The 12,703-nt window shown below is 36.0% G+C and overlaps 1 protein-coding gene across 1 annotated transcript in view; it reads left to right on the top strand.

Moving 5' to 3' along the window:
• Nucleotides 1-765: 765 nt before the first annotated feature.
• SLC5A7 (solute carrier family 5 member 7) overlaps nucleotides 766-12,703 on the top strand; it is a 33,242-nt gene continuing 21,304 nt past the window's right edge. The window contains exons 1-5 of the mRNA XM_028512462.2: nucleotides 766-922; nucleotides 2,198-2,426; nucleotides 7,473-7,586; nucleotides 8,222-8,377; nucleotides 12,230-12,378. Coding sequence (XP_028368263.1) covers nucleotides 2,249-2,426; nucleotides 7,473-7,586; nucleotides 8,222-8,377; nucleotides 12,230-12,378 — 597 coding nt within the window. The 5' untranslated portion in view covers nucleotides 766-922; nucleotides 2,198-2,248. The remainder of the gene's footprint in view (nucleotides 923-2,197; nucleotides 2,427-7,472; nucleotides 7,587-8,221; nucleotides 8,378-12,229; nucleotides 12,379-12,703) is intronic.

Here is a 12,703-nt window from a genome sequence, read left to right as displayed (position 1 = left end):
GGCCCGGGCAACTATATTCTTCCAGTGTGACCCAAAGATGCCAAAAGGTTGGTAACCCCTGTAACCCATCACCAGGGAAGCCAGAACCAGGATCCCCCACCCAGGCCCATAGGAGGCAGTGGAAGAATACCTCTCTGCTCTCAGTAAAAGGCTCCTCAAGAAACCATTCCAACAAAGTCTGTAAAGACAAGAACACCCGACCCCTCCTCTCTTAAGGACTTCCAGCTACTCCATCTGAAAATATAATTATCTGAGACCCTCCCAATGCTCCCATTCACTGCTTCCTTCGTGAGTCACAGAAGTTAGGATTGAAAATGGAATCACGCCCTTTTTCCTGAGGAAAGGAAGTGGGAGTGACAAGACTCGCTGCATCTGACAGAGACCTTGATGTCACCGCGGCACTGGCCCAGAGCCCAGGCTGGGCCCCAGTTCCTCAGTCCCTGGTTCCAGCACACCCATTCTGCTTCCGAGGGCACCGTCCCCAGCACGCACACACCCCAGCACCACTTTCCTCTGACGTCCACTCCTGAGCTCTGACGATCGCCCCTTCCCGCCACCCTTATAAAGGGGACTTTTGTCAATAGTGAGATCTATCACAACCTCGCTGAGTTCCAGGTTCCCTCCGCCGGCGCCCACACCTATGAACTCTGCCAGCGCCCAGGTTCTTGGGGAAGCTAGGCAAGGAGCTGCTCGTGGATCCTTACCCCAGCTCCTGGCCCTGCCCCCGCCCCTTTGCACCCCCGCCCACACCTTCCCACCAGCACTCTTGCGCACAGGCGCTCACACACACACACACACACACACACACACACACACACACATTCTGCACCTTTGCAGCCCCCAGCCACCACTGTTCCCGGGGGTGGCAGTCCCAGGAGCAGACAAACTGGCGGAGTTCTTCTCCGTGTTGCGACCACCCCAGGTAGGAGCAGAGCCGGGGAATCCCTGGTGCGTTGGGACTGCACTCTGGGACGACGCTGTAGGCGCGGAGTGGGGTATTTTTCAGAGCAGGCAGACGGACGCGGTTCTCTTGCCTCTTCATAGGGACACGCGGGCTATCCACTCCCTGGCACTCACGGTTCTCGGTTGCGAGGGACTGGAAAGTCTGGTTACAGGAGAGACAAAGTCCTTGCACTGAACAGATGGGCAGGGGAGCCCCCGGGCGAGACCCGAGAAAGAACTTCCTGGTTCGGTAGCTCACAAAGGCAGAGCCCATCAAGCCCACCGGGGCTTCTTTCGCTTACCCCGGAATCTGAGGGAGGTTAACTCTTTTGCCTAAGGTCTCAATAACCACCTGCAGGCACAAATATTAGTTTCCCGCACAAAGCTGCTTAGGGAACTGGGTACATGAAATAGCCGAGGTCTCAAGGAGGGTGGGGCGATAAAGACAAAGTAAAGGCGTTAGAACTTGACATCTCTCTTCTAAGAGTCTTGATTTTAATACTTCGACCCTCTGTTATGTTTTTAAGGACTTGTGTATCTTTAAATCATTTTCTTGTATATACCATTGAGGGGGTAGGGCAGAAATGAGAGGAACAAAAGACAGTGGATAGGGAAGAAGGTTGATCAAGATGTTAAACATAACATCTCCACTTGCTACAGAAACGTGAATTACAGGCACTTGTTGAAAATTGCAGTTGATGTGTTTTTGGAATGAATTTTTCTAAAGTTTTTGTTTTGTTTGTTTTGTGTGTGTTTTGTAGATATTTTCACTGCAACTTACTTTTGAAACATTTCCTGAAATTGAAAGAACAGATAAAAAATGAATGAATAAATGAATGTGTTAGAATTCTCAGAGTAGCCTTTTATGATACACTTACCTTACTGAATAATTCTAGATCGAATAGTGTTCCAAAAAAAACAAATACAGACATATTCTTTATAAGCAGTTTCTTGCTGCCTGAGCTTCTTAACTTGCTGAGTTAAGATACAAGAAAAAGTTAATTTTATATTGAAAGAATTTATCAAACACAAAATGATTATATTTGTTACAAAGCATTTTAATCTTTTGAATGCTCAAAACAATGCTATATTGTTAAATAGAATAATATGGACACTTGTTGGTAACTGACATTTTAATATGTGATTTTGATGTACTTTTTCAAGTTGCAAATGATTTCTCCTGAGCCAGCTGGTGTATTCCTCACGGTTTATGTGTGCTTGGCTGGTTTATATTGCATTACTGTATTTTCTTCAGAAATCTTAATGAAGTAGCCAGCTGTGGAAGATTCCAGACCCCCAGATAAAAATGGCTTTCCATGTGGAAGGACTGATAGCTATCATCGTGTTCTACCTTCTGATATTGCTGGTGGGAATATGGGCTGCCTGGAGAACCAAGAACAGTGGCAGCACAGAAGAGCGCAGTGAGGCCATAATAGTTGGTGGTCGAGACATTGGTCTGCTGGTGGGTGGATTTACCATGACAGGTAGGTTTAGAGCTCAGCTCCATCCTGCCCTCCCTCTTTGACTTCTCAGAGTGACAAAGCAAATGTTACTCTTTGTCCTTTGAGGATTCTTTGTGTTCATTATATATATAATTTTACATTTATTTAAAACAAAAGCTAAGTAGTTTAACTCTGTAGTATCTGAACAAAGCAATTTTATAATTAATCAGACAGAATATTAATGAAACAAACCTAGGCTATCTGGGCTGTTGAGTGGGTGGAACCTGTAAAAACAAAGAGGTGGAGGGAAGTGCAAAAGGGTCTTAGCCTTACAAGTTTTGTGTCAATGAGATAAAGTCAGCATCTCCTCTCATTTATTAATACAGGAATGAAGTTATGACTTTGCACTAAATGATGAGTATCAATAAACACAAACTAGTGATGGTTTTAAACAATAAATCAATACGGGGCAACACAATTCCAAATTGATTGATGCCCTGCTTAGAAACCTAATTCTCCCATTTCACAAACTAATTTCCTTACAGGAACACAATCACATTAGTAATTCACAGCACTGAAAAATTTCCAGGAACTTTGATACAAAAGGAAAAAAAGTCTATGGCATGCCTTATCACAGAATCCCCAGCCACCATCTGCAGCTCTCTCCCATTTGAGCTTTCTCTGTGTCAGGAGGGGCTGATATTTCTATCTTCCTTTGTCCAGAGGTGGTTCTTTTTAAGAGGTGAATTATTTTTCTTTTATATTTTTTAGTCATTGAAAATATTTCTGAAAAACAATTTAAAATTATATTTGTAATAGTATTTAATACATATTTACTAACAAAATATATTTTACTTTAGGGTCTTACTAGGTTTTTAAACAACATAACCCATACTGAAAGGAATTCTTGAGTGTTCATTGGAAAATATCCCATTATAAGTCATATCCAAATGATGCTCAGTATTAGTCCTAAAGTGTCATTTGAAAATTATTTGCTCTCTGTGTGAAGTACCTTACCAAACCAATGTGTGAAGACTACGTCCCTGTTTGGCCACCTGAAATCTATGGTGTTCTAGAATAATTTGTGGACTGTAGATTGCTCTTTTAGATATTCACATATTTGTTAACTCTTAGACAAGTGTACATGGTTTCATTTGGTCTTTATGAATACCTTTATCTTTATATTTGAATGTTGTGATTAAGTGAGCACAGAGTCCATGGTTAACAAAGACCAGAGTCAGGGCCAAACCCTGGACTTCTGAGAGCCACACCCAGGGCCTCTCCACAGTGTTAGCATACTCAGTCCTCTAGCTGGTTTGTCCTCATCTCTTTATAAATGTACACAGTTGTGAAGAGGTCTTTTTTTTACCCTCTGTATATTTTTTCCAGTCACACGTATGTAATAATTGTATTGTGCAAAATATTTTCTATGATGCCTAATATGCAAAATCAGATAAATACAAAATCCAAAGAATAAAATTCATTCATTAAAATTTTAGCATGGCTTTTCAGATTTTTTTTTCTTAGTATCTACCTAACTGATAGACAGTGAGCACAACTCTGTGTCTTTGTTTTCATTTTTCATTACAGTATTTCTTTTTTCTCCTAAAGATTCAAATCTGATACTGGTATTTGAAGCAGATTAAAACATTTTTATTATATTTCCCTTAAGTTTCTTCTGTTACACAGAAAATGAGAAAACAAAGCAAAACAAAGCTGGTTGATTTCACTCAAAAAACACTGAAGATAATAAATAAGCTGTTACATATCAATGCAATTTGTTCATTGTAAATTATTATAATGTTGTATTACTCTAATGTAACATTCTATTTATTTTTGTCCATCAAGATAATATTTTACATTTGTTCTTTTATCACCTAGAGTGATAATAGGCTGTTTTTAATAATCTATTCTATTTATTTTTCCTCTTTTAAAATTTTTTATTGAATTTATTAGGTTGACATTGGTTAATAAAATTATATAGCTTTCAAGTGTACAATTCTATAATGCATCATCTGTATATTGTACTGTGTGTTCACCACACAAAATTAAGTCTCCTTTCATCACCATTTATCCCCTACTTTACCTTCTTCTACCTTTCCCCACCCCCATACTTTTATCTGTGTCTCTGAGGATTTTTTCTTTTTTTTTCCTTAGTCCCTTCACCTTTTTCACCCAGACCCCAAACCCTTCCCAACAACTGTCAGTCTGTTCTCTGTATCTATGAATCTGTTTCTATTTTGTTTTCCAGTTTATTTTGCTCATTAGATTCCACATATACGTGAAATCATATGCTGTTTGTCTTTCTCTTACTGGTTTGTTACACTTAAAGGCTGTTAAACTATACAGAAAAAATTGAATTATAATGTTTTTTATAATGAGTCATGGTCTAGCCCAGTTTTAAAATTTTTTTAATCTCTCAGAACTGAAAATAATCTTGGTCAATATCATATTTCATTTAAAATCTGAATCATATTATCTAACCCTCGTCAGATCATTGATTTTATATTTTTGATAAAGAATAAAAATTAAAAATAAAAATACATATAGTTTAAAAGTTTTTTTCTCATTTATGATTCTGACATGAAATATACAAACATGAAGAGTAAATTCTGTCCTATAAGGTACTAACTTGATAATGGAGAGGCTATAACCATAACAGGTACCTAAGTCTCTACTTCTATATTATAATATTTGTGATCATTCAGGCATCAGTTTTCTTTTTGGACTAGGAAGAAGAGACCTACACAATGAAAAATGATTGCTAATAAGCTTTGTGCTTGTAAGACCATCAGACCATTTACTTTTATGCAGTGAAACATTGCAGTTCCAGTTGCTAGCAGAAACATGAAAGATGAAGTCTCAGGTCTGGTGCCTGTGAGGATTTGTTTCTTCAGGTCTTAGTTATACACCCAGTGAGGCTGGGATAGGTGAACCCTTTTTAAAATTTCAGCAGGGGCCTAGTTAGTCAAAACAAGACAAATACCTTGTGATCTCACTCATATGTGGAATGTACTGAGCAAAAACTGACGGATACAATAAAACCAGAGACATGGATACATCCAACAGGCTGACAGATCTCAGAGGTAAGGGGTAAGGGAGATGGGAAGAGACTAGCCAGAGAACATGTATGCTTATATACATAGCCCATGGACACAGAGAACAATGTGGTAAAGGTCAGGATGAGGGCTGGACCTGGGTGGAGGAACCAAAGGGAGGGAATGGAGGACATCTGTAATAGTGTTTGTCAACAATAAAAAATAAAAATAAAAAAGTAAAATTTAAGCAGGGCTTAGAATGAAAAAGACAAATGACAGCATTTATTTGTTAACACCCATGCAAAAGCTCCTATGAAGATGACCATGGCTCCTAATTAATTATTTGCCCACTTTAGGATTTTGTACAGAAACTTTCCATCTAATATACTTAAAATTCCTTTGCAGAGAGGCCTTTTGATGTTAACCCTTTAAAAGTAGTATTAACTTCAAAATATTCTCTCTTCTTCGCTTTTTATTTTTTTAAACAGATTTTTGGCATGAATATAACAGAAAAGCTTGTTTTGTATAGTTTTATATATGTATATATTCTAAAATTTTACTTACATTCTGTGAGATTGTAGAAAAGTTTTCAGAGTCAAATTGGATGATATAGCTTAGAATTCAGTTTCACTCATATATAAGCTTCTTACTAATCTACATGTCTTATAATTTTACACGAATTCTACATAGGAATTATTTTAAATATTTTGGTTATTAAAATACATAAACTGCAGAAATGTAAATGTTCCATTAACTTTAGTTCTTCAGCAAGAATCAAATATTATATTGCAATATCAAAGAAAATGGTAAAATTTGTATATCATCTTCAAACCTATTTAACCAAAATGTGTTTTTGGGGGGGTTCCTTTACCTGCCCTTCAGCTATTATGTTGCAGAAATTTTACTAAATAACATCTAAAACATTTATTATTCTCTATGAAATGTCAAATAGCTTACTAGAAGAGCCAGATTAGAACAAAGAATTGCAAGTAGACATGCATTCAACATGTTAAATTTTTCTGAATACTAGTCTAGGTCCTAATTATATGCTGGGTACTTGGGAAGAGAGTGAGAAAAAGTAATTTAAACTCACTTTAGTTAACCTTGGAGTAAATGTCATCTCTCCCCTTCCTTCACTCTCTTAACACTTTAAAGTAGTAAATAACTTAGGTATGATTTAAAGTTACTCTATTAATAAAAAGTACACACATGCACAACTACATATTTGCATGCATGTTCATGTGCATGCACACACACACTCTTTAAGGACAATAGTCATGATCTACATGGTTAATCAATACAATTAAAACAGAAGAAACTCAAAATAAAGACACTTGATCCATGTTAGGAGACTGGGGGCAAAGTTACAGTTTTACTGAAAATGTAAATAGTCATATACTACATTGCATATGATCTCAGACTTTATGATGTAATAATGTCATTTAAAAGTGTCGATAAATGTTGATGACTAAATGGATTTAGAAGACATCTGGGGCAATCCTGTCCAGAAGAAGTATAATGAGAGCCACAAATGTAATATTACATTTTCTACAAACTACTTTAGACAACATAAAGAATAGTTGAATTGATGTAAATAAGGGAATGTATTTAACTCAATATGTTGCAAATGTTTTCATTTTACCATGTAGTCAATACAAAAAAAAATTGAGTAATCCTACATTTAGTTTTCCAAACTAAGTCTTTTTAAAAAAGTTTTTAACATACTACACTTTTGAAATCCAGTGTGTAGTGTCGCGGTTTCGATTCCCAGTCAGGGTACAAGGCCATGACCCCCAGCAACCGCACATTGATGTTTCTCTCTCTCTCTTTCTCCCTCCCTTCCCTCTCTAAAAAAATGAATAAGTAAAATCTTAAAAAAAAAAAAGAAATCCAGTGTGTAATTTACACTCGTAGAACAGCGCATGGGGACCAGCCACATTTCAGGTACTCAAATAGCCACATGAGGCTAATAGTCACTGTTTTAGAATGAGCAGGTCTCAGGTATTACAAGTATGAGAATGTCTTTCCCTCAATTTTCATTCTGTTTCAGCAACCTGGGTTGGAGGAGGATATATCAACGGAACAGCGGAAGCAGTGTATGTACCAGATTATGGTCTAGCTTGGGCTCAGGCACCAATTGGATATTCTCTTAGTCTGATTTTAGGTAAGTGAAAGTTCAGATCTCAGTGATTGACTCAGTAAATCACAAAGAACAGGAATACAAATAAAAAGTGAAATAACAAGTCAAACAGTGTAAATAACCATTGTAGAAAAATGTTGCCCTGACTGACGTAGCTCAGTGGATTGAGCGCGGGCTGCGAACCAAAGTGTCACAGGTTCGATTCCCAGTCAGGGCACATGCCTGGGTTGCAGGCCATGGCCCCCAGCAACCGCACATTGATGTTTCTCTCTCTTTCTCCCCCACTTCCCTCTTTAAAAATAAATAAAAATAAAATCTAAAAAAAAATCCTGTGCTTACCCAAACTAGCTAAATACTTGCTATGCTAGGTGATGCATGAAGTCATTTTAGTGAATGCTGTGTTCCTCCATGTTTTTTCAATCTACATGCCTCGGATACACCATTCAATTGTTCTTTGGATGCATACAATGACAAATGTATTAAGATATATGCCTTTGGTTGCTAAACACTTCTTGGTTCTATACTCACATGATATTATTTTAGACTGCTTCTTCAACATATATTAAAATTTTATTTCCCTCTAGAAATTATAGCATAATAAAGAATATTATATTATGAATTTGTTATTTTCTCATAAACACTTGTTTCATTCCTTTTAGGTGGTCTGTTTTTTGCAAAACCTATGCGTTCCAAGGGATATGTGACCATGTTAGACCCATTTCAGCAGATCTATGGAAAACGCATGGGTGGCCTCCTTTTTATCCCTGCACTAATGGGAGAAATGTTCTGGGCAGCAGCCATCTTCTCAGCCTTAGGTAAGAACTAACAAAACATTGCTCTTCCTGAATCTCTGGCTAACTGAACATCAGATACACAGTTTCACTTTCTTTGGTCACAGATCAGACCTCCCCAGCCTCTTTCTCCAAGATTAATGCACCTCCCTGCTTACAGTTCTACATGACTCCTGTAGTCTCCATGTGATAATCACACTTGTCCTTCTAAAATGCAAGCCTTATTATGTCCCTTTCCTTTTTAAAACCAAACTTTTTAACCAGGCTCATAGGCTTCTCGTGACTTAGCCTCTGATTCTCTCTTTCTTATTCCTCTTTCCTCCTTCCTTCTTTCATAACTGTAGTCCTTCTCTCTTGCCTCTGACACTTTCCAAGCCCTCTGCCTTAGACTCAGCTCTCTCCTCTTTCTCATGTCTACCTAGCTAACCAAGAACTGTCCTCTTCTCATAGATGTCATTTTCTCAAGAGCAGTCATCCTGAACTTGCTAATGCCTTTCCTATGGACACAAAGAATTTTGTTTTCAATGGACTTATCACTTTGTGTGATTATGTTTCTATTTCATGCCAAATTTTCATTCTCACAAAAAATACAAATTTCTTGAAGGCAGGATTTGTGTCTTGTTACCAGTTGTAATCCTATCACAAATGAATGAGTAAACCATCTATTAACTGTTTTCTTCAAAAGAGAAAAAGAAAAAGAATGTAACATCCTTTCTTGATGTATTCACATCGCATGGCAAAGTACTGGGTCATAGACATGTTTAAGATCTAGAAAATAAACTTAGACTCTTTAAGGTCTAACTCATTACCAAGATCAATTAATGCTAGGGGCAACCTGTTATTGGTCCTTGAGTTCTTGGCCCACTTACAAGATTTGGAAAACAAGAGATTTCAGTGGGATCATGGGAAATCTTCAGGGTCAATGTCCTCCCTTTTGATCAAGGGGAAATGTAAGTTATCCTACTGAGTGTTGAGTTCCTCCTGGAAGATGGATAGAGTTGGAAGTTCCATGACTTTCCTCAGTAAGCTATATCAATGTTTCACATCCAGGCATTCACTTTGTTTCTCTCCATATCTTCTTACAGTTGGACATAAAGGCATTAAGTCTACAACTGGACATCCAGTGGTCAAAACAAAAGTAAAATATGATGAATTTCTTTCTATGTTATATGCTGTAACTACAAATATGTCTTCTGGTTTCAGTATTATCATCAGATTTTGTCCCTACAATATCAGATATTAGTTTATACTACCTTTAACTCGCTTCTCTCTCAAAATCCTATATAAGTTTATCTTATTTTCTTGGTCTCCAATTGTAAAATAGAGGAATGACTTGATGTAATAAAGAAGACAATTTGATAGTTATAAAATACTGTAATAACTCAGTGAAAAATGTTGCACTTGCATGGTGCTAAATAACAATACTTCACAAATACCTCTGCACTTGTGTTCTAATGAAAATATGTGTGAAAATACACCTCCTTTGTTACCTGGCTCTCATTAGCTAAGAAGCAATTGTAGTTTATTTATCATTGTTTTCAACATTGGAAAAATTTGGTTTTAAGACAAGCTGCCTGCTGAGATATCCAAAAGGAGTGGGCTGAATATCTGACAGAATACAAAATATTTATTCTTACTGAATAAAGATCAATTTATATAACAGAGCCTTTAAGAGAGAAAAGAATTAATGAGCTAATATTTTAAAGTATTTTGGAAATATAAAACATAATAACTAAACAACAAACTTTGCTGCAGTTAATTATTTTGTATGTGTGTGTCTACTTCTGTGTGTGTGTGCTTCAGTGTGTGTATGTCAGTTTATGTAAAATATGTTAATGTTTCTCTCTCTACACATACATACACATCAACAATATATATGAAAACATTACTGATATTGGTTGAAATGCATGCTCTGATAATGATAATGTGTGTCTACTTTTAACACCTGTGTTTATTTAAAAAAATAGTTGGATATAATTCAAAGTCAATGTTTATTAGATATAACTTGGGATACTTAAGAATAAACAAATATAAGATCAAGCACCACCTTATCCTGAGTATACATAGTTCATCACTGAAACTTAAGAGAATCTTAAACTATTGTCTTGGTATAAACGGGCACCTTAAAACTTTTTAAAGAAATGTACAGTGTTTATATTTCTGACAACTCAAATTCAGTGAATTTTAATAACTTTATTTATAATATATTTGTTTTATGTTTTAGCAAACTAATATTTAACAACAAATCTAGAAGTATAACTTTGATTTTACTCACTACAAATGATGAAATTATTTAGAAAATATTTTAGAGAAATATTCATCCCAAACTTAAAAATGATAGAAAAGCAGGTGACTTCTTTGCAGCCACTGAGTTAAAACCAAATGGCAGCACCTACTGGAATTCCATATCTTTAGGTTTTTAGTCTAGTGATCTTATTACTATTAATATATAGACAGTATTGAAAAGGGGTAGGGTGATAATTATACTATTTATAAGTCATGAACTATATAACTTTAAAATGTTGTTATTAAAGTAAAGAACTGGACAAAAAGAAAAATGGCCAACTAAAGTTTCACCATGAAGTAAATAATTTTAGAAAAAATAATTTGTTCAATATCTCTACAACAACTCAGTCAGTTATCCATAGTCATTTATAATAAACTCATCATCATCATCCTTGAGTTCCTTACCAGACTTTTCCTTTTATTAATTTGGTTTTCACTCAAGAAAGAAAATGTAATATTGTTACCAAAGCCAAAGCATTAAGAAAAATTTGTTTGAAAAGTATTTTGTATTTTAATGGATTTTCACCTCTGGTGGGTTATGTATACTATCAGCCTGCAATTGAAAAGGGATAATATAACAAAATTTGCAACTAAAAATTCAGATTTGTTGTGTGTGTTTTAGCGTTGCTGTCGTTGCTGCATTTAATAATATGAAATATAAATTTGACAGCTTTTGAGAACAATGGGGAAAAGGTTTGTAAAGCAATTAGTGAATGCAGATCTGGCAGTTCAAGAACCACAGTGGTCCCACTGTCCATGCCATCATATTCTCATTGGAAATACAGACACAAACAAACAATAAACACAGCCATAAAGTAAGAAAAACAAATTTGATTTTGAAGGCAAGTTTAAAATTTTGATGCCGAAAGCTACTTAAAACTATGATATTGAAATTTAGGGCTTTTCAACACTGATGTCCTACGAGCAAAACAGGAGTGCTCCATCAATAAAATAAAATAAAGTAAAATAAAATAAAATTAATAAAATAAACTTTAACAAAGTTGAGAGAGAAAAATGTTATAGATGCAATTTACCAAATTTATTTTTTCTCCTACAAATTTTTCTCAAACATTGGTGTCTTATACCATCTTCCATCTAATAAAAGATAGCAGGAGTCAGAGTTCATGCAAAATAGAGGATGAATATTAATTGTAAAATGTGGAAATGGGTTAGTATGCTCATCATAAAGGGTTGCTTTTTCATAGATGTGAGTAAATATATTGCATATATTTAACTTTAAGTTGGAGTTTACAATAATTGGTAGAATTAATATAAGTTCTTTTAGAATTAAATTTCATGTATTTCATGGACTTCTGAAATCATATCATAAATTTCAGGCATCCTTACATAAATAAGTTAGCAAAGCACTAATTTTTAAATTAGAAGAATTTTTAAATATATGCATGTATATGCATAGTCAATGTACTGAAATTTAAAATTTTCAATATGAAAACTAACTTTAGCTGTCATATTTCACATAACACTGGGACAAATACATGCTGTCACTGAACTTTCAGTATGTCTTTGCCTAAAACATGGAGTCCATTTGAGTACCTTGACCATAGCACTCTCTTGTTTGCATTCTTCTAGGAGCCACCATCAGTGTGATCATTGACATCAATGTGCATGCTTCTGTCATCGTCTCTGCACTCATCGCCACTCTATACACCCTGGTGGGTGGTCTCTATTCCGTGGCCTACACGGATGTTGTTCAGCTCTTTTGTATTTTCATAGGCCTGGTAAGTGGGGCCATTGACAGACTTTCTCTCCCTCCCCCTCTCCCTTTTTCTCTCCCTCCTTCCTTCTATCCCTCTGTTCCTTTCTTTCTTTCTCCCTCCCTACCTTTCTCCCTTTTTCCCATTTTCCTTCTTTCCTTCCTCCCTCTCTCCCTCCTTCCCCCTTACCTCCTCATTCTCTCCTCTCTGTTACTTCCTTCTTTTACTTACTTCTGTTGTAAAAGATAATGCAGCATTTTATACTAACACAGCAACAGCTAACAGAAATGTTATTTTTCATCCCAAGTAATATATAGTAAGTTGGATACCATGAAATATTAAATTTCTT

This window comes from Phyllostomus discolor, chromosome 5 (assembly GCF_004126475.2).
Source record: "Phyllostomus discolor isolate MPI-MPIP mPhyDis1 chromosome 5, mPhyDis1.pri.v3, whole genome shotgun sequence".
NCBI lineage: Eukaryota > Metazoa > Chordata > Mammalia > Chiroptera > Phyllostomidae > Phyllostomus > Phyllostomus discolor.
Note: the sequence above shows the minus strand (reverse complement) of the source record. Positions and strands in the feature narration are given on the sequence as shown.